Here is a 23,396-nt window from a genome sequence, read left to right as displayed (position 1 = left end):
AATATTTCAAATAAAATTTTCTTTAGCTAAACCAAACCAAACTTCTCACTGGCAATGTAAGTAGAAACAGAGGAAAACTAGCATTCAAAGGGGGACTATTTGAAAATGATCATTCTTTTACACAACAGATATCTGAAAAACAAAAACTCCTGGATTTTTACATCCAACAATGTTGAAAAAGAAATGCTTTAAATGGATGCTAGAAAACCAAAATGTTTGAATTATCTTTTATCTTTTCATTAATATCACTTGAACAAAGAAAATAATTATCATTTCTTCTAGACTACTCCTAACTTTGGAAGATAAGCCACACTCATTCAAATAAAAACTGTTTTCACATTTTATTCCAGTAGCTGCATGAAGAACAAACTCCTTAACAAAACTACCTTATTCATGAGGGAGCATACAATAGAATTTAGCCAACACTTTTTTTGTTTTGGGGTTTTGTTTTTTGGGTTGGTGGGATTTTTTGTTTTTGGGGGGTTTTTGGTTTGTTTTTTTTTATAAATGCATTAACAATCAGCATGGTAAGTAGTTTTTAAAAATATTTTTCTTGGTCTTTTCAACAAATGGTGCTGGGAAAACTGGATATCCACATGCAAAAGAATGAAGTAGGACCCTTACATACTCACACCACACATAAAACTCAAAATAGATCAAAGACATAAATATAAGAGCTACAACTATAAAATTCTTGGAAGAAAACATTGAGGAAAATCTTCATGACATTGGATTTGACAATGATTTCTCAGATATGGTACCAAAATCACAGTCAACAACAACAACAACAACAAAAAACAGGTAAGTTGGACTTCATCAAAATTCAAAACTTCTGTGCATCAAAGGACACTATCAAAAAAAGCAAAAAGACAAGCAACAGAAGAAAATATTTGCAAATCATGTCTGATAAGGGATAAATTCCCAAAATACAAAAGGAACTCTACACTTCAACAACAAAAGAGCCTAATTCAAAAAGGAGTAAAGGACTTGAATAGACATTTCTCCAAAGAAGATAAACAAATGGCCAATAAGTACATGAAAAGATGAAGATGCTCAGTCCCACCAGTCCTTAAGGAAACGCAAATAAAAACCACAACGGATAAAAGTGGCGCGCGCGCGCGCACACACACACACACACACACACACACACACACACACACACACTGGAATATTATGCAGCCATCAAAAAAATGAAATCTTGCCATTTGCAACAATGTGGATGGAATTAGAGGGTATTATGCTAAGCAAAATAAGTCAATCAGAGAAAGACAATTACCACATGATCTCACTGATATGTGGAATTTAAGAAACGGACAGAGGATCATAGGGGAAGAGAGGAAAAAATGAAACAAGATGAAACCAGAGAGGGAGACAAACCATAAGAGACTCTTAATCACAGGAAACAAATGGAGGGTTGCTGGAGGGGAGGGAGGTGTGGGGAGGGAGTAACTGGGTGATAGACATTGGGAGGTTATGTGTTGTAATGAGCACTGGGTATTATATAAGACTGATAAATCACAGATCTGTACCCCATGAAACAACCAGGGGCGCCTGGGTGGCTCAGTCATTAAGTGTCTGCCTTCAGCTCAGGTCATGATCCCAGGGTCTTGGGATCAAGCCCCGCATCAGGCTCCCTGCTCCACGGGAAGCCTGCTTCTCCCTCTCCCACTCCCCCTGCTTGTGTTCCCTCTCTCACTGTCTCTCTCTGTCAAAAAATAAACTAAAACCTTTAAAAAAAATTTTTTTAATTAAAAAATAAAAATAAAAAAGCACAATAGGATACTACTTCACACCATCTAGAATGGTCATCATCAAAATAATAGAAACTAAACAACTATTAATGAGGATGTGGAGAAATGAAATTTTTGTATATTTGGTGGTAGGAATGTAAAATGGTATGGCTGCTTTAAAAAATAATCTGGTAGTTCCTCAAAATGTTAAAGACAGAATTACCATACAATCCAGCAATTCCACAAAATATATATCCAAAAGAATTGAAAGCAAAGACTTGAACAGATATTTGTACACTAATGTTCACAGCAGCATTATTCACAATAACCAAAAGGTGGAAACAACTCAAATATCCAACACATGAATGGATAAATGTGGCATATACATATAATTCAATTTTAATTGAAGGAAAATTGTGATACATGCTACAACACATATGAACCTTAGAATAAGCAAGACACAAAAATGACAACTACTCTATGATGCCACCTAGAATAGGCAAATTCATAAACACAAAAAGGAGAAGAGTGGTTACCAGTGGCTGATGAGGGCCAGCAATGAAGTGTTACTGTTTAGTGGGTAAAGAGTTGCTGTGTGAGATGATAAAAATGTTCTGGAGATAGTGGTAATCAGGTAGCCAATGATTCTATCAATCACGGCTACATACGAAGCCCCAATAAAAATTCTTAACACCAAAACTTGGCTGAGCTTCCTTGGTTGGCAATATCCCATGTGCTATCACACACCAACGAGCAAGGAAGGGCAATAAGCGTTTTATTTTTTTAAAAAAATTCTATATAGAAAATATTTGCAAATCATGTATCAAATATCAAAATTAGGGGCTTTCCTTCCAGTCATTTTTCAAAATTAGGGGCTTTCCTTCCAGTCATTTTTTCTAATAATCTTTCTGCCTGTAATGACTTCTTACACCAGACTACTCAGAATTAGGCCAAATGTGACAGTTTAAGGACACAATTTCCTACAAGGTTGCCCTCACTTCAGACACCAGCCACAAGTTTGGGGGTCTCCAAGTTACCGTCACTTAGTATGAACTGGCTAAAAATGCAGGGGCACTTAATACCCTTCTCAGTTTCATGGGGGGAAAGATAATAGAATCTTTATGTTTGGAACCTTCCCAAACCTTGCCCTATGCACCTCACCATTTGGCTGGTTCACATTTGCATTATTTTATTATCATAACACAAATTATAAGCACAGAACTATCCTGAACTCTGTAAGGTATTCTAGCAAATTACCAAAACTGAGAAGGGCATTAAGTGCCCCTGCATTTTTAGCCAGTTCATACTAAGTGAAGGTGACTTGGAGACCCCCAAACTTGTGGCTGGTGTCTGAAGTGAGGGCAACCTTGTAGGAAATTGTGTCCTTAAACTGTCACATTTGGCCTAATTCTGAGTAGTCTGGTGTAAGAAGTCATTACAGGCAGAAAGATTATTAGAAAAAATGACTGGAAGGAAAGCCCCTAATTTTGATATTTAAGAAATGTAATGTACTCCATGTAGGATAACTCATAGTTCCACACTAGACAAATTGATGAAATGTCCAAAATGAAACACAAATAAAGGACACTGAAAACAGGAACAAGAAGAGATTCCTAACACAGACTGGATCCTCAATAAGATTAACAGCTATTTTCTCAAGAGAACCCACAGAGATCAAATGGCAACTGAATGACCTATTCAAACTGCTAAAAGGAAAAGATAATCAACCAAGAATTCCATATCCAAGCAAACTATCACTCAAAAGTGCAGGGTAAATGAACACATTCCCAGAAAAACAAAAAGAGAATTTTTCACTGGCAGATCTAACCCAAAATAAACACTAAGATTTCCTCAGGTTAAAATGAAAGGACACAAGACACTAACCTGAATCCCCACAAAATAATTAAGAGCACAAGTAAAAGTAACTACATAGGTAAATATAAAAGGGTCTGAATATACTTCTGTTGGTAACTCTTTTTCTTTTTTTTTTTTTTAAAGATTTTATTTATTTATTCATGACAGAGAGAGAGAGAGAGGCAGAGGGAGAAGCAGGCTCCCAAGGAGCAGGGAGCCCGATGCGGGACTCGATCCCGGGACCCTGGGATCATGACCTGAGCCGAAGGCAGACGCTTAACCATCTGAGCCACCCAGGCGCCCGGTAACTCTTTTTCTATTTCACTTATGAGACAACTATAAAAGGCAACACTTATAAATTGGTGCTGATGGGCATATAATATAGACAGATGTAATTTGTATGACCATAACAACATAACATGGGGAATAAATAGAGCTATATAAGAGCAAAGATTTGGGATACTAGTGAAATTAATTGATATAAAAATGTAACAATTATATAAACAATACATAAAAATCACATAATATTAACAGATAAAGGACAAAAATCACATGATCATCTCTATAGACATAGAAAGAGTATTTGACAAAATCCAACATGTTGATGATAAAAAAAAATCAATAAACTAAGAATAGAAGAAAACTTCCATAAACTGACAAAGGGAATCCGCAAAAACCCTGTAGCTAATATACTTACAGGTGAAAGACTAAAGCTTTCCCCCCTAAGACTGGGAACAAAACAAGGATGTTCATTCACACTACTTCTATTCAGCATGGTACTAGGAAGTTCTAGACAGGCAATGAGACAAGAAAAGAAAAAATAAAAAAGAGGTAAAGACATCCTGATTGAAAAGGAAGAATCAAAACTATCTCTACTTACAGATGACATGCTTTTGTCATCTGTAAGATGACAATATTTTCTATATAGAATTTTTTTAAAAAAAGCTTTAGAATAAACAAGTTCAACAAGGTTGCAGCATATAAGATCAATATACAAAAATCAACTGTATTTCTATTCACTATCAATGAACTATCCAAAAATTAAATTAAGGAAATAATTCCATTTATAATAGCATCAAAAAGAACAAAATATTAACAAATAAATTTAATGAGAGAAGTGTAAGACTCCTTCATTGGAAACTACAAAACATCACTGAAAGAATAACAAGACCTAAATAAATGGAAACACATCCTGGGCTCATGGGTTAAAAAATTCAATATTGCTAAGATGTCAATACTCCCCAAACTGATCTACAGATTCAATGCAATTCCTATTGAAACCCAGTGGCCTTTTTTTGCATATACTGACAAACTAATCTTAAGATTCATATGAAAATGAAGGGGACACAGACCAGCCAAACAATCTTTAAAAAAGAAAAAAGAGAAAGAAAAACCCAAAGTTGGAAAACTCACACTTGATTACAGTAGTAATCAAGACTGAGGTACTTACATAAGAACAAACATATAGGCGAATGGAAAACAATAGGCAGTCCAAAAATAAACCTATACATTATTGGTTAATTTATTTTTTACAAGAGTGCCATGATACTTTAATGGGAGAAGAGCATTCTTTTCAATAAATAGTACTGGGACAACTGAATATCCCAAAAGACATTCAGTTGCATGCCAAACTGTATATGAGAAAAAAAATGTGGACTTCTACCTCACACCACATATAAAAACTAACTGAAAATACATCCAAGAACTAAATGTTAAAGAGAAAAAACTATAAAACACTCAAAAGAAAACATAGGTATAAATCATCATAACCTAGAATTAAGCAATAATTTCATACAAATAGCATAAGCAACAAAAGAAAAAAAAGTAAATTGGACTTAATCAAAATTTAAAGCATCTGTCCTTTAAATTTTTTTTTTTTTTAAAGATTTTATTTATTTGCGAGAGAGAGAATGAGAGACAGAGAGCATGAGAGGGAGGAGGGTCAGAGGGAGAAGCAGACTCCCTGCTGAGCAGGGAGCCTGATGTGGGACTCGATCCCGGGACTCCAGGATCATGACCTGAGCCGAAGGCAGTCGCTTAACCAACTGAGCCACCCAGGCGCCCCAGCATCTGTCCTTTAAAAGACTGACCACCAAGAAAATGAAAAGACAAACCATGAAATTAGAAAAATACTGACAAATCCTACTATATATAAGGGATTAGTACCCGGAACACATAGAGAACTCATAACAGTAACAAAACAAGTAACCCAATTAAACACAGGAAAATAATTTTAATAGACATTTCTCCAAAAAAAGATATAAATAGTCAATAAGCCCAGGAAACAATGCTCAACATTATTCATGTTTGAGTAATGCAGGTCAAAACCACAATGAGATACCACTTTATACCCACTAGGCTATAATCAAAGAGACAGACAGTATCAAGCGTTGGCTAGAATGTGGAGAAAATAGAACCAGCATACATTGCTGGTAGCAATGTATAATGAATGGTGCAGCCGCTTTGAAAAACAGCCTGTTAAAAACAGAGTTACTAAACAGGCAATTCTCCTCCTAGATATACACACAAGACAAATGAGAACATATGTCTACACAAAAACTTGTACATGATTGTTTATAGCAGCATTATTCATAGTAGCCACAAAGTAGAAACCTAAATTTATAACAAATGATGAATGGATTTTTAAAATATGGTATATCCATTCAAGAAACTATTATTTGGCCATTAAAAGAAACGAAGTACTGACACACACTCCTACTGGGTAACCTTGAAAACATTACACTAAGTGAAAGAAATGAGACACATAAGACCACATATTGTATGATTTCATTTATATTAAATGTCTCAAATAGGCAAATCCATAGAGAAAGAAAACAGATTTGTAGTTGCCAGGGTCTAGGGTAGAAACAAATGTAGAGTGAATGCTACAGGGCATTGGATTTTAGGGGTGATGATAATGTTCTAACATCAGTCAGAGGTTATACTTGTATAAACTCTGTGTATACATTAAATACATTGAATTGTCCACTTTAAAAGACTGAATTTTATGGCATGTGAATAATGTCTCAACAATAACTATTTTATACATATATATAAATTATATGATTATATATATGTATTTGAGTCTTTCCAAAGTCAAAATTCCTTACAAGTAGAACAAATGTCTCTTAAATAAACATTTAACCTTGACAACAATAAACTTAGCTATTTCAAATACAATGCACAAAGTCTTGTGAATATTTTCATTATAGCACAACTTCCTGGGAATCCACAAACCAATTACAAGTGATGTATAAAAAAGAGTAATACTTAAAGAATCTTATTGCTTACTACAGAGCCTACAAAAATATAAACAAACCATTCTCTTTCAAAATCACCCTTGAAATACCACTCACCAAGTACACTGCTCTTTGGAAGAAGGTTGTGGTCTCTAGGATTTTATGCATTGTGATGGTTTCCAACTCATCAGGATCTAACTGTTCCTTTTCAAAGGGCATTCCATTGAACAGAACAATAGGCAGTGGACCAACCCCAGTCTGCTCATAGTAGCCTCTCGCTTCCTGAAACACAAGGGACCACAAACATTTTTTGTCCTTCATGAGACAAATGGAACAAAGCATAGTTTTCATACATATATGTGCTAATGAGAAAAGTAAAATCAACAGAAATACAGTCACCAAGAAATAACAAAAGAAATGCCTTTAAAGAAATATCAGAAGAAACATAGTTAATATACTACTGGGTAATTTGAAACTGATTACTGAGTTTTTGTAAAACCACAAAACCTTGCACATTAGGAAGTGATTTGGGGGTGAGGGTAATTTTAAGCTACCCAGGCTACCAAACTTTAATTACATATACTATAGCCAAGACATATAACAGACGTTTCAACAATGATGGAGATATTCTATCTTTGCTGTCCAATACAGTAGCCACTAACCACATGTAACTATTGAGCAGCTGAAATTAATTAATTTTCATTTTAAAAGCCACATGTGCCTAGATGCTACCATAATGGGCAGCACAATGACAGACTGCCATAAATTATGAGTGTTCCTGGGCAGACAGCCTGAGATGAAATATTTACACCCCAATCTAAACTTAAAAGGATCCCTATCACTAACATAGAAATTACACTTTAGAAAACAAAACAAGGCTAGTGGTAAAACAGTGCTTGAAAATTGCCCTATAATATACTAAGCCCAATCTTTTTCCTTCTCCAAGACAAAAGAGGTTCCTTAGCAGGGAAATGTCAGGCCAACAAAAAGGTAAATATATCTAAGATGAACACTCTTCTCTGGTGGTCAGTATAGGGGTACATTCCCCCTAGATATCAACCAAAAATCCATAACTAACTTGTCAAAGTAAAACATACATTACTACCCAAGATGTAAACAGGATTCCTTAAAACATACTTGTTAGATATCTTATAACTAATACTTTCTGAAAATAGCAGAATTATACATATTTATATATAAATAGAAAAGTACTTCAATTGGGTAACTGACAATCATCAACAGCAAAGACTACTTAGTTCCTAATCAGATCTAGCCACAATAGTAACTAATGGTACAGACTTTCTGCACAGGCAGAAAGGTCTTCTATGTTGATTTCTGCCACTTCTATATATCATAGTTTATACTTTTAAAATTTACACTTCTAAAATTCTTACCATGTTAATTCTGTTCTTTGATGTCTCAACTATTTCAAAGACATTCATTAAAAACTCAATTTTAACATACTTTGAGTTTTGAAAATTATCCCCCAACAAAACAAAACAAAACCCATATTATAACTCTTAAGTGACAATAAGAAATGACACTGGTTTTCTCTGGAAATGGCAACTGAGTGAAAATCAGGAGTGGGAGGGAGATGTTTTGACTATATATATCTTCTTTTCTTACAAACCATAAAAAATTTACCAGACCAAATAACAGAATGCAGCCTAATTACCAAAAAGGCAAACTTAAAAATTACATGAGACTTTCTATCAATAACTAAAAATGTTAACTATAAATAATTTAAAAACCTTAATAATTACAGGCGAGGTCTTATGAATGAGCTACTCACAATGATAACTGAAATTAATAAGGACTCAGAGTTAACATGCCAAACGCAAAATGTCTACATGTATAAGTTAGGACTTTTCTTAAATATCATTATCTATCTTATTAGCTTGAAAGATATAAATATACACCTATCAGACTACATTATCTTCCGTTTAAAAATGCTACTTTAATTATACTGCCTAGTACAAATAATTACAACTTTCAAATACCATAGACGGAGGATATCATAGCTTCAGATTTATACAAAAGGTACAGATATTTATTTAAAGACTTTTATTTACTTATTTGAGAACGACAGAGAGAGAGAGAGAGAGAGAGCACGCACGCACATGCGCAAAGGGGGAGGGGCAGAGGGAGAGAGAATCCTAAAGCAGACTCTCCACCCAGCACAGAGCCCGATGCAGGGTTTGATCCCAGGACCCTGAGATCATGACCTGAGCTGAAATCAAGTCAGCTGCTTAACCAACTAAGCCACCCAGACACCCCAGCACAGATATTTATAAGTGTAATAACAACTGCTAAATGATATTATTCCTCCTTAAAAATTTTTCAAAAGAATCTTTTTCTTGGGCTTTTTCAGGTGGAGGCACAGCTGCTACAGTTTTGAAAATCTTATTAATCATTAGATTCTTAGGACTTCTGGGAATCTCACAACATCCTTGTCATGAAAGTATGTTTACTCAAATACCTAGGAAATTAAGTGGTCTAAGATCATCTGCTTACATAGGAAGGGCCTCTAATCAGTACAGATGAGGAAAAGAGCCAAGACTGGGAAATTACTGAGGAGCTAGGTTTGTGACACATATATTTGATTCATCAGTAAAATCAAGATTTCAATACATATAAAAATATCCTTTTTATCAATTTGTCTAATATTTCTCAAGAAAATACCTTTGACATAGCAATCATCCACAATGAAAAGGAAATGTGTACTGTTTCTTCAGTAGGATGAGAGAAAATTAAAGTGAAACGTTTTCCAGGTGAGGAGATGAGTTAAATAAAGGGGATCAAGAGTACACTTATCATGACGAGCACTGAGTAGTGTACAGAATTGTTGGATCATTATACTGTACATCTGAAATTAATATAATACTGTATGTTAATTATACTTGAATTAAAAAAATTTTTTAAACAATGTAAGATCTAATGGTAAAATGGTAAAGAGCAAGCAAGCAAGCACACTGGGGTAAAATCAGGCACTTCTCCCTTCCAAGGGAAAAAAAATAAAATTAAAAATTAAAAAAGAAAGTTACACATTTTCCAAATGTAAAATATGAGAAAACTTCATGAATTCCCTCAATTCTTTGGCATTCCCAAAGTGGCCCTTCTTTCCTTTTATTTCATCTATTCTTTTTCTACGGAGTATTATTCTTACTGTTTGTGTCTATCTAGAAAATCACTGGGTACCATATCAGTTTTATTTTAAATAACACGTAAGGCAAGTGAGTGAACAGAAGGATACAACAGAACAATGGAACCATGTTCAGTCTACCCTGAATAGACCTCATGACCAGCCGCAACACTAAACCTGACTTAATACACTTTAAAACAAGGAGACTTAACACTAAAGCATGAGTGCCATCAGTATCGTGGCTGAAGAGAACATAACTCATTGGTGCTTCCCAATCCTGAACAACAATTTGGCATCTATCCACAGACAAAAGTGCCTTTGTGGAAGGTTTGGGATCCAGTACCATATGCCAAGGAACCCAGAAGAAGGTTCACCCACCCATGCATCACGTAACAGACATACAGATTTCAACCCCATCTGTGGACCCTGCATTGGCTCATCAACTGGCTCCAGTCCCTCCTAGCCATAGCCTGAGAACCCACTGGAGCAAAAAAAATATGAGGGCGCCTGGGTGGCTCAGTTGGTTAAGCGTCTGCCTTCGGCTCAGGTCATGATCCCAGGGTCCTGGGATCGAGTCCCATGTCGGGCTCCCGGCTCAGTGGGAAGCCTGCTTCTCCCTCTGCCTGCCACTCTCCCTGCTTGTGCTCTCCCACTCTCTCTCTCTCAAGTAAATAAAATCTTTAAAAAAATAAAATAAAATAAATTTTTAAAAAATATGAGATTGAATGCATTGGAAAAGATAAGAAGAACAGTCTAACTTCACTCCCATCAGCCCTCCCCCAAAGCAGCACAGCTTAGGGCCAAGAGAGATCTTCTGGGCCCATGATTTCTCCTGCAGGGGGGAAACTGAGAGCAAGTGAGCAGGCAGGCAAGCACTCAACTTCCCCCACTATAAGGAATACTGCCAAAGAGGCTCATTTCTCTCTTACCCCATCTAGAGTACTGAATTGTGAACTGTGTGACTGGGGGTAGAAAGAAGCTGGAAGAGGGCAGCAGACAGTACTAAGAAAGCATTTAAAGGGGATGGATCCTACTTACTGCATCACAGACTCCAACAAGAAGCCCACCCATGAGCCACTGGGGACACTTCATCCACAGATTCCACCAAATGGCTCACGGACACACCCCACCTACACTCACCCTCACCCTGTGGCCAGTTCCCTGTATATGCTCCTGACAGTGGTGGCAAGAGTAAGCTTTAACCAGATGGCTAGTGAGCAAGCACAGAAAACCAGCCCAAATGTGTGGGCCAGAGAGACAAAATATTGGAGCGTTAGGGCCACCTTGGGGAAAACAAAAGAAGGGCAGTCAGCACCCAGCCTTGGGCACTGTAGAATTGAAAATTAGGCATGCTTAAGAATTCTGTACAAGAAAGAACAAGTATGGAGTATATGTATCCACAGATGGCCTGAGAAAGCCTCAGAATTCCTAGCAGGTCTGACAAAAGGTACTTCTCTCCCAAAGGCAGTAGATAAAGACTGTGGGAGGTGACTGCTACCTCAAATGCAAAAAAGCAACATGAAACTGCAAGGAATATCAAGAAAACATGATAGCACCAAAGGATAGCAATAATCTTTCAGTAACCAATTCCAAAGAAATGGACATCTGTGATTTACCCAATAAAGAATTCAAAAAAGTTGTTTATAAAGGGAAACTCAATTACAAGAAAAGACAGAAAGATAATTCAACAAAATAAAAAAAACCACACAAACAAAATTTAAAGTTTAGTAAGAGAGAGAGAAATAATAAAAAAGAACCAAACAGATATTTTGGAGCCAAAGAACACAATAAATGAAAGGAAAAATGAAATAGCATTATTATCAGAATGGATCAAGCAGAAGAATCTGTAAGTTAGAAGACAGGAACTTTGAAATTATCCAGAGGAGAACAACAAGAACAAAAAGAATGAAAGAAATGTTATCTAGATGATTTGCAAATTTACTAGAGTTCCAGAAGGAGACAAGAGGTTTGAGAAGGGATCGAAAAGCTTATTTAAAGAAATAATGGCTGAGAAGTCCCCAAATCTGGGAGAGATTTGATTATTCAAGTTCATGAAGCTTATAGGTCACCAAACAAAATCAACTTAAAGAGATCCTCTGCAAGACACATTATAATAAAACTGTTAAAAATCAAAGACAAAGAGAAAATATTAAAAGCAGCAACAGAAAACACACTTGTAACAAATCTCAAGGGAGAAACAGACAACACAATGTGAGTAGAGGAATTCAATACCTCACTGTCAACAACATAAATAATCCAAATAGATAATCCAATAAATAATCCAAACAAAAATTAGTGAAGAAACACTGGAATTTAATTATACTTTAAACCAAATGGACCTAAAAGACATATACAGAATATTCCACCCAACAGCAGCAGAATACATGGCTTCTTAAGCACATATGAAATATTCTAGAAATCAGTAACATGAGGAAAGCTGGAAAATTTACAATTATGTAGAAATTAAACAACAAACTCCTTAATCAGTGAGTCAAAGAATAAATGAAAAGTGAAATAAAGAAACATCTTGAAATAAACAAAAATGGAAATATAATGCACCAAAACTTAAAGGATGCAGAAAAAGTAGTTCTGAGAAGGAATTTTATAGTGATAAATGCCAACATTAAGAAAAAAGAAGGATCTCAAATAAAAAGCCTAACTTTACACCACCAGACACTAGGAAAGAAGAAGAACTAAACCCAAATTTAGCTGAAAGAAAGAAAGATCAGAGACCAGAAAAACAAATAGAAAAGTTAACTAAGCTGGGTTTTTTTGTTGTTTTTTTTATTTTTTATTTATTTGAGAGAGAGAGAATGAGGGAGAGAGAGAGCACATGAGAGGGGGGAGGGTCAGAGGGAGAAGCAGACTCCCCGCTGAGCAGGGAGCCCGATGTGGGACTCGATCCAGGAACTCCAGGATCATGACCTGAGCCGAAGGCAGTCGCTCAACCAACTGAGCCACCCAGGCGCCCCAACTAAGCTGTTTTTTAAAAGATACAAAATTGGCAAACCTTTAGCTAGACTAAGAAAAAAGAGAAAAAAATTAAGTAAATAAAATCAGAAAACAGGAGACATTACAACTGACACCACAGAAATGCAAAGTATCATGAGACTTCTATGAACAATTTTATACCAACAAACTGGGTAACCAAGAAGTAATGGATACACTTCTAAAGACATACAGCCTACCAAGACTGAACCATGAAGAAACATCTCCTTCACTTAAAAGTAAAAAAAGTTCATAATTACATTTTTATTGTTTTAAATTAAAATGTCTCAGAAATGTATTTAGATTCCTTGCCTGAACATTTATTTTCAATAAACTGACTACCTTGTTCCTGCTTGCAACAGATAAAGGTCCTTTTACTGTATTTAATGTCTCACAAAAAATAGTATTATCTTTAAATAAAATTTTTAAATATTTCCCTATATCCTTATTACCATACTTTGCCATTCTGCTTTATTACATTTCTTAATATATTTTTATCTTTAGCCTAAACAACATCAATATTGTAAGCATACATTATACACTTCTAATAGCTTTTATGTGGAATATACATCACACAAGTACTACCACTGCACTGTGTAAAAGAAATTTGTTTTTCAATTTAATAGTTAATATGCCAGCTAAAAATCAATGATATCGTCACAAATTTGAAATATAAACTGCATTCGCAAACACAAAAAAGTAACCTGGTTTCTAAACTGTTAAATGCTAAGCACCTAAATACTTTAACCACCACTACCCTTATTAATGACAACTCCCCAAAAAAGGAAGGTAAGGAAAGCATAGCATTGTGGTAAAATGAGAAGCGCAAAAGAATTTCTTACCTTCCGATTGTGATCATAGGCAGAGTCAATCCCCAAAATGCTATTCACTTCAACATATGGATACTTCTTCTCTAGGACACTGACCACATGTTCAACTTTTACTTTTTCTCCAGTCCTTACTTTGTTATATATCTGAAGAAAGAAAAATCAGGCAACCAAATGCACTTTTAAATCCAAATTTCAGAATGTTTATTACAAAAGATTTCTGAATGTAGAGAGAAAACATGGCTATTTTTCTTGAAAGGTGAAATGCAACAGGTTAGCAATTCTCCCTTTTTCATATACTTCCTTAAGATACCTTCTTATATTAGAAACTACATATTCTTAAAATGACCCAATCAGCTCATACTCACATTAAGTCCCAAATGCAAAAATGTGTTAATTTTTTAAAAATCTGAACACCTTTACATAATCCTTGAAATAAGAACTCATGGCCATGATGTTTAGGGGGGGCGAAAGTTATAAAATATGTATGGCAAAAACCTTGTTTTTAAAAAGCAGATATAAAACAAATAACAACACAACTGTGTCTGTATACAGTTAAACACCTAGAAGGATATAAGACAACCTTCTAATAGTGGCTGTCTTTAAGGAGCAGGATTAGGAAAGGGAAAGACAGAGAAATTTTAAATCGATACACTTTAATATTATTTTTAAAAAATTTTACAATGAACACAGAATGTTTTTGCTGTTGCAAATAAAAATTTGAAAAAATGAAAACTCATATACATATACATCCTTCATATACACAGCTATGGGAGTGGGGGAACAACTTTAAAAAGCAGACTTTAAAACACATCCTCAGCAAATCCTTCTGAACTTACTTCTTTCTCTATGGCCCTACTGCTAACCACCTTCACCATCATCTCTCACAGAGATCCCAGCAACAGCTCACCAACCACTATCCCTGCCACCGTCTACCCTCCATCAGACCCGTCTCCATACATGCATCAGAATGATGTTTTTAACTGGAGTTTAACCTCTGCAAGCTGGACACTCATTGCCTGGCCTGACAGCCTCGACAAATAGGTTCCCCTCTCAGCCATACAGACAAAGGAAATCACTACCTCTGATTTGCAGCCATTGTTCAACTGACTCCTGTTTTTCCTCCTACACTCAGCTGGGACAACTTCCCACTCCACAACAATGCCATCCCTAGTAGAGTGAGGTCTAGTGCTGCCACAGTTGGCTGTCCTTCCCACAGTGCATTAACCATCTGCATGGACATGTCCCCCACTAGAATGCAAGGTCTTTGAGGACAGGGGTGAAGCCTTACTCTTCTTTGTATCCCTTGCAGCTAGTACCAGGCCTTTAGTCTCTAATAGATGTTAGCCAAATAAATAAATGAACATTTTAACTAATAAAAAATGCTCCAGACTGAATTTCTAAACAATAAATATAACAAACATAATAAACAGCAGGCTGACATGTTTATAGGTTAAAAAATAAGTGGTGAAAATCAACTGCTTTAAAGATGGTTTTCTAATAATTACCACTAATCTGTAAGCAAAAGAACTATTATTTATAAATTTTTTATATTCAAAAATAGAAAAAAAAAAAAAAAGAGAGTTCCTTGTTTGAACTGAAGAAAGTATCTTAAGTATATATAAAACTCAGGGTATTTCAGTTCCCAAGGTAAAAATATGGAGAAAATAGACAATAAGAATTTATGATTTGAATATTAATTAAATGAAAATATCATAAAGACCTTAAAAGGAAAAAAAGCAAACATTTTTTTAAACAAGCAGAGAACATCACATTTACAAAAAAAAAAAAAAAGAAAAATTAATTAGTGTTTTCAAGTCACCAAAAGGCAGTAGACTAATAAGGTACATTAGTAGGGCTCCTAAGGAATCTTATCTTAGCTGAGATCACAGCAATTTATTATTAACATCAGTAAATCAGTAAAAGCAACTCCTTAAATATAAAACACAAAGGTTGAGAGAATAATATATCAAGCTTTTTCTCTTTACAGAAATATAACATCCTCTTAACTCATACTGGTTCTCAGAGTAAGTTAAATTAAGAAAATTATTCGCCATTTTGATTGAAAACATACATGTATCAGAGTTTGGAAGGCATGATAATCATCCACTTCTTGGGCAACATAGTTATACGCTCTCAGAATAGCCACTCCAGCATCTTGCATCCCATCAACATCTTCAGAGTCATTAACCACAAAGATTAAACCAATTCTGGGGAGAGGGGGAAGGGCAAAAAGAAGAAAAAGAAACTTATCTCAAAAAATGCAATTGGTTAAAAAGAATGGCATCCCTGTATCCCACTCACATATTGTAACTTCCTCTACGAAAAGCACAGTTCACATCCTACTCTAATACACTGGGCAAAGGCTTTCATCACTTACAGAATAGAAAAGCAGGTTCCCAAAGGTGGCTTAGACTTTTCAACTGTTAAACCACACTGCTTCCACATGGTGAAAGGCCTTTACTGACATGAAGGATTCTGTTATAGTTTTAGCTGGAGATTTTGTTGTTTTTAAGCAAAAATTAGGGGAAGTGAACATTTTCAGAATGTGAAAATATATAAAAAGGGGGGTGGATTTTGGGATTAACATAGGCAAGATGAAAATCATAGGTAAATGGAAAACATAAAAATGTTTACTATTATCTGTTGGCAAAAAGCTACAACCAAGGTTAATGTTCATTACATTTTAAAATTTAAATTAAATTATAAGAATGAACCACAAAAAGATACCATTACACAACTATAAACTGGCAAAAAAAAAAAAAAAAGCAAAAAACTTGCACTGGCCAATACAGAAGTCACCAGCCTACATACTGGAGCAAAACCAATTCAACTGAGAATGGACAGTCTTTTTAACAAATGGTGATGGAACTGGATATCCACAATGCAAAAAAACAAATCTAGGCAGAGAACTTATACCTCTCACAAAATATTAACTCAAAATGGATCATAAACATGAATATAAAACACAACTATAAAATTCCTAGAAAAGAACACAGAAAATTTAGGTGATCTTGGGTTGGTCAACGACTTATTAGATCTAACAAGCAAAAACATGATCCATGACCCCCCCAAAAAAAGGGATGAGCTAAACTTCACTGAAATTGGGACTTCTGCTCTGTGAAAGAGACCATTAAGAGAATGAGAACAAGCCACAGACTGGTAGAAAACCTGTGGGAAACTAAGAAACACATACCTGATAAAGGACAGATATCCAAAATATACAAAGAACTCTTAAAACTCAACAACAACAAAAAGTTTAATATGGGCAAAAGATCTGAATTAGTACCTCAGCAACTAAGGCACAGAGTTGGCAAATAGCAAAAAAAAAAAAGGATGTTCAACATCATGTATTTAGGGAATTTCAAATTAAAACCACAATGGAGGGCGCCTGGGTGGCTCAGTCGTTAAGCGTCTGCCTTCGGCTCAAGTCACGATCCCTGGGTCCTGGGATCGGCCCCGCATTGGGCTCGGCCCCGCAGTGGGCTCTCTGCTCAGCGGGAAGCCTGCTTCTCCCTCTCCTACTTCCCCTATTTGTGTTCCAGCTCTCGCTATCTCTCCCCCTGTCAAATAAATAAATAAAATCTTAAAAAAAAAAAAAAAAACTACAATGGGATCCCACTACACAATTATTAGAATAGCTAAAATCCAAAACACTGACAACACCAAATTCTGGAGAGAACCTGGAGCAACAGGAACTCTTACTCATTGCTGGTAAGAATGCAAAATAGTAGAACCACTTTGGAAGACAGTGTGGCAATTTCTTATAAAACACTTTTTACCATAAGATAAAGCAATTGTGCCCCTTGGTATTCTTCAAATGAGCTGAAGACTTATGTCCATACAAAAATCTACACACGGATGTTTACAGCAACTTTATTTATAATTACACAAATTTGGAAGCAACCAAGATGTTTACCAATAGGTGACTGGATTAAAAAAGAAAAAACACCACCACCAGAGTACCTCCATATAATGTAACATTATTTGGTGATAAAATGAAATGGTCTATATCAAGCCATAAAAAGACAAAGACAGGGGCGCCTGGGTGGCTCAGTTGTTAAGCGTCTGCCTTCAGCTCAGGTCATGATCCCAGGGTCCTGGGATTGAGCCCCGCATCGGGCTCCCAGCTCCACAGGAAGCCTTCTTCTCCCTCTCCCACTCCCCCTGCTTGAGCTCCCTCTCTCGTTGTGTCTCTCTCTGTCAAATAAATAATATATATATCATGAGTCTGGAAAGGGCAAAACAATGGAGGCAGTAAAGAGACCAGTGGTTGCCAGCAGTTGAGAGGGAAGGACAAACAGGTGGGGCACGGAGGATGTGGAGGACAGTGAACCTATTCTGTAGGACTGTGTGATGGTGGAAACATGTCATTACACATTTGTCAAAACCCACAGACTATACAATGCAAACAATGAACCCAAATGTAAACTATGAACTTTAGTTAATAATAATGTATCAATACAGGCTAATTAATTAACAGTGCTCTAAAAAATACAAAGTCTATTAATTAAAAAGAGAAAGAGGTAAAGCCTAAAAATAGAAGAAAATACAAAAAGATACATATCAAACATCATGCTCTCCTGTGGTATGTAGAGAGTGTGTGTATATGTAGATGGTGGTGGCAAGAGAGTTTGTTTATAGATAAAAATTGTGTTTGTTTTTTAAAATCCCACTTAAAACAGAAATCATATGAGTAGGTTCTAGGCAGAAATGACTTAAATGTTTTTTTTTTTTAAAGATTTTATTTATTTATTTGAGAGAGAGAATGAGATAGAGAGAGCATGAGAGGGGGGAGGGTCAGAGGGAGAAGCAGACTCCCTGCTGAGCAGGGAGCCCGATGCGGGACTCGATCCCGGGACTCCAGGATCATGACCTGAGCCGAAGGCAGTCGCTTAACCAACTGAGCCACCCAGGCGCCCTTAAATGTTATTCTTATGAAAACAAAAATAAGAGCTAAGTATCTCCTCACAAAGGAATTCCCCTTTCCACGTTTCCAATTTCTAGAAAGGGCATCAGAGTTTTTCTGTTAGCTAGGCCCCTTCAGACTTCTGTTTCTCTCAGGCCCAGTCTCTTAACAAGTACCACTAGGGAGTCTCCCAGGTTTGTCCCCTCCTCTCCTCAGCCCCTGTCAACAACCTGGTGTACCACATCAAGGGAAACAAAGACTAAAACAATAGCCAGTCTGCCTTGGGTCTCTCCACCAACTATGTATGCCAACACTCCTCTCTACCGCCATTAAGTGTCTTCTCACCTACCTTCACAATGTGAAAACCGCATTCCCTCTTCTTGTCCCTCAATGAAATTCAACAAATATTTACTTAGTGCCCATCGTGTAACATGGGCCAACTTCTTCTGTGTTCTTTTATTTCTCTTTTAATCAAAATATAGCTCTGGCTGCAATCCAGGAATTCAGTCCTCCATCAAACCAGGGGGTATGCATGTTTTACATGAAAAATTTCACTAAACAAAATCTCTACTTTTCCATCAACAAAAACCCTCTATTTTCTTCAAAGCTTAACTAATATCCAACTGTTCCATGAAACCTTTGTCCCTCCCAAATATCTTAGTTCATTATCTTTTGCTTCCCTGAAATTCTAAAGCACTATGACTAGGACATAACCTAGAATCTGATCAAATATTTTCTTAAAGTGTCTGAAAGTATGAATAGTATTTTTTCCAAGAAGGTAGGAATACAGCTTAGACACTATCCACAGCATTTAGCTCAGTGCTGGGCACAGAACACACTACATTTGTTAGCTAGACTTTTGTTCTTCTCTATTTTCATCTTTTCTAAGAATTCAGATTTTGGTCGACATTACTCAGAATATAAGTGAAAATGGGCGCCTGGGTAGCTCAATGGGCTAAGCGTTTGCCTTCGGCTGAGGTCATGATCCCAGGGTCCTGGGATCGAGTCCCACATCAGGCTCCCTGCTCAGCAGGGAGTCTGCTTCTCCCTCTACCCTTCCCCCTTGCGCGTGATCTCAATCTCTCACTCTCTCTCTCTCTCTCTCAAATAAGTAAATAAAATCTTTGAAAAAAAATATAAGTGAAAATATCTTAGCATGTATTTGTAAAGCATTAAAATGCTGTTCTTAAAAAAGCACAGTGAAAAACCCAGCCATTCAAGTACCCTGTTGGTAGATTTGGCAATGCAAATAAAACAAGTGTGTCTGCGTCTACAAAAAGCTACAGGTACATTTAGTCCTTGCCAGTCTAAAAAGGTTGTTGGCAAAGCTCTTTATCTCCAGGGAAAGCAGAAATAGGCTTTGTGATGTGGACACTTACCTAGGAAAATTCCCTTTCACTAGGAAGCAAGCTGAGACCACAAACTATTTTTACATGAGCTATTTATTAATAATTCACTGGTGGTAAGCTTTTATCCATTGAGAATCAAATTTTCTACCCCAAAAGATACTGCTTCATACTTAAACAAAAGATACAACTGCCATTAATGATCCGACTATTAATTATCCAGTAGCACCAGACTTGCATTTAAGAATGACAAAACCTCCGCTAATTAGATATATATCATTCAATCAATACCAGTGTTACCTTAGTGGTATATGATTACTGAGGAACATCTCAGCTGTGTTAATCAACTCTGCTGTGGTCTCATGAGCAGGATCAACTATGAAAACCTGTAAAGGGGAAGGGGGAAGGGAACACATAAAATGAAATTTATTCTAATGTCACATAAAAATGCTGTTACTCTTTGTACTTCCAGGAACTCCTGAACCACACAAAAGAGGAGTTACACAAACAGCAGTTTCCCTCCTTAATGTTCAAAAGAATGCAGTACTCTCATGATATTCTGCTAATAACATGGGAACTGTGTTGTAGATTACTAACATCCATAGTTTTACTACACCTAAAAAAACCCAAGTTTTAAGAACTCTCCTACCTTAGAAAACTGAGATTATCTTTTCTGTGTATTCATTTCTAAGCATTTCTGAATTAAGAATTCATTTAAAACTCAATTTTTAGATCACAATAATAGCTATCATGTATTAAGATCTCATGATGTGCTTTAAACACATATATAACCCCGTTTAATAAGTTCAGATATATAGTAAGAAAAAGAGGATGAAATTTTGACTAGGAAGGAATAAAGTGGTTTCAAAAGTGAGACAAGTATAGAGGACAGTTTCCCTTGCACGTTTTGGGGAAGGAGACCTGCCCCCAATCTCTTTAAGAGTAAATGGTGGAAAAGGAAGAAATGACAGGGAAAAAGAGGGCCAACTAAGAAACCTCCTCCTCTCTCTCTCTAAAGCAGTGAAATAAGGAATAACAAGTAGGAGCTCACAGAAAGATTTATTTAAGTTTTAGAGATTAAGATATTAAAGGAAAAGAGTAGCAGCATATTCATCTTCTGCATAAAACTATCTTTAAACTAAAATAAGGGGCCCCTGGGCTGCGTAGTCGGTTAAGTGTCTGACTCTCTGTTTCGGCTCAGGCTGTGATCTCAGGGTCATGAGGTCGAGACCCACGTGAGGCTCCACGCTCAATGCAGAGTCTGCTTAAGATTCTCTCTCCCGGGCGCCTGGGTGGCTCAGTTGCTTAAGCGACTGCCTTCGGCTCAGGTCGTGATCCTGGAGTCCCGGGATCGAGTCCCGCATCGGGCTCCCTGCTCGGCAGGGAGCCTGCTTCTCCCTCTGACCCTTCCCCCTGTCATTTGCTCTCTGTCTCTCTCATTCTCTCTGTCTCAAATAAATAAATAAAATCTTTAAAAAAAAAAAAAAAATTCTCTCTCCCTCCTTCTCCCTCCGCCCCTCCCCCCGCTCTTGCTTGCATGCTCGCTCGCGTGCTCTCTCTCTAAAATAAATCTTAAAAAACTAAAACAACATGGCCTAAACTTTCAGGTTGAGGATGAGGAACATTTCTTTACAAGCTGATGGAGGCAGTATTGCTACTGTGACATCTCACAGCCTCACACATGATCAATACATTTAAAAACCCTTCAGTTTGAATATGGAGGTAGAAGAAGAACATATTTAGTGGTGATAGTGATGGGAGAAGCAGCTATTACAGGACAGAAATGAACAGTCTAGATATGGCTTAAAAGTAGGCGAGAAGGCAAGAGAGAAACAGAGCTCATCACAGACAATTAGTAGTTTTACTCACCATGTTATGCAAGTTTTTCCTGATCTGCCGGATAACACCAGGAAAGGTGGGTCGAAGCAACTCTTGTAGACTAGAAGGCCATGAATTGTATCTGCTGTCAACCTCCAAGTTGTTGATCCACTAGGAAAAAAATAGCACAACATGGTGCATACACTTTAGTCACTATTAGTGAAATTACCAGAAATAACAGTAAGACTTGAAATGATTTTAAGAAGAATCACATGGGAAAGACCATTTTCAAAAATACAAAGATCAAGTAGAAAAATGAGTGACTAAAACACAAGCCACAGAACAGAAGATACTTGCAACCTATAAAACCATTAAAGGACTAGTATCAAGACCATGTATAGAAATCTAACATATCAATAAAAAAAGGTCCACAACATATGAGAAAAGAAAATAAGCTACGGATATGAAGAAATTTACAGAGGAAATCCAACAAGGCAATTAACACAAGTAAAGATGTACATCTTCACTAGTAATCTGAGAATTAGAAACTAAAACCACAGTGAAATTTCACAATCATTAAATTTTAAAGTTTGTCAATATCCAAGAACAGGCAAGGGTGTAGAGCAATTGGAACTCTCACCCAATGCTGGTGCCTGGAATAGTCACTTGAGAGAGGAAAACAGTCACTTTAGAGAAGTATTCTAGTTCTAGGTATCCACCCCAAATAAATTCTCACATATATGCACAAAACACAATGAGAAAACCATAACAAAATGCCAGTGCCCCTTGGACACTCCAACAGAATACCTACTGAAATAGCAGGACTCCGGATGTCTACAGCATAGTCGGCCTCAGAGGGCTGGATGTTCAGTTTCAAAACATTATGCAGAGAAAGGCCTTCTATTCCCAATCTATGCAGACCCTCCATTACCCGAGCTTCATTCCTCAATATATCAAACAGACTGGGGGGAAAAAAGGTATTTAGTAGAAAAAGTTTAAAAACAAAAAAAACCCTCACCATGAAAAGATTTATCAGTTCAAATTCAATGCCCTGTTCAAACTAGCCAAGAAATCAAAAAAGGGAGCTCTTCCCCTTGCTTCATCTCATCAAAATATAGAGAACGAAGTAGGTAGGACTTGCTTCTTATTAAACTTACCAATGTATCTATCAGGTATAAAATTATCTCTAAATATAAATACACAATTTGAGGATGAAATAATCCTCATCTGAATTTTACACCGCATGTTTTAAAAAAAAAACACTATGGTAACCTCTCTGTATTATTTCTACATAAATCTGCAATTATCTCATAATTAAAAATTTATTTTAAAAAGTAACTACATTAGGGGCGCCTGGGTGGCTCAGTTGGTTAAGCGACTGCCTTCGGCTCAGGTCATGATCCTGGAGTCCCTGGATCGAGTCCCGCATCGGGCTCCCTGCTCGGCAGGGAGTCTGCTTCTCCCTCTGACCCTCCCCCCTCTCATGTGCTTGCTCTCTCTCATTCTCTCTCTCTCAAATAAATAAATAAAATCTTTAAAAAAA

The 23,396-nt window shown here is 36.5% G+C and overlaps 1 protein-coding gene across 2 annotated transcripts in view; it reads right to left on the bottom strand.

Moving 5' to 3' along the window:
• UGGT1 (UDP-glucose glycoprotein glucosyltransferase 1) overlaps positions 1–23,396 on the bottom strand; it is a 93,937-nt gene that overhangs the window by 34,619 nt on the left and 35,922 nt on the right. For both annotated transcript variants that reach the window (XM_081814651.1, XM_081814652.1), the window contains exons 13-18: positions 22,665–22,815; positions 21,905–22,024; positions 20,336–20,421; positions 15,855–15,990; positions 13,796–13,927; positions 6,941–7,105 (exon numbers count right to left, since the gene is read on the bottom strand). In XM_081814651.1, coding sequence (XP_081670777.1) covers positions 6,941–7,105; positions 13,796–13,927; positions 15,855–15,990; positions 20,336–20,421; positions 21,905–22,024; positions 22,665–22,815 — 790 coding nt within the window. The remainder of the gene's footprint in view (positions 1–6,940; positions 7,106–13,795; positions 13,928–15,854; positions 15,991–20,335; positions 20,422–21,904; positions 22,025–22,664; positions 22,816–23,396) is intronic.

Source organism: Leptonychotes weddellii, chromosome 3, assembly GCF_054177405.1.
Source record: "Leptonychotes weddellii isolate Sample4059 chromosome 3, ASM5417740v2, whole genome shotgun sequence".
Classification (NCBI taxonomy): Eukaryota; Metazoa; Chordata; class Mammalia; order Carnivora; family Phocidae; genus Leptonychotes; species Leptonychotes weddellii.
This window is presented reverse-complemented; position numbering and strand designations above follow the sequence as displayed.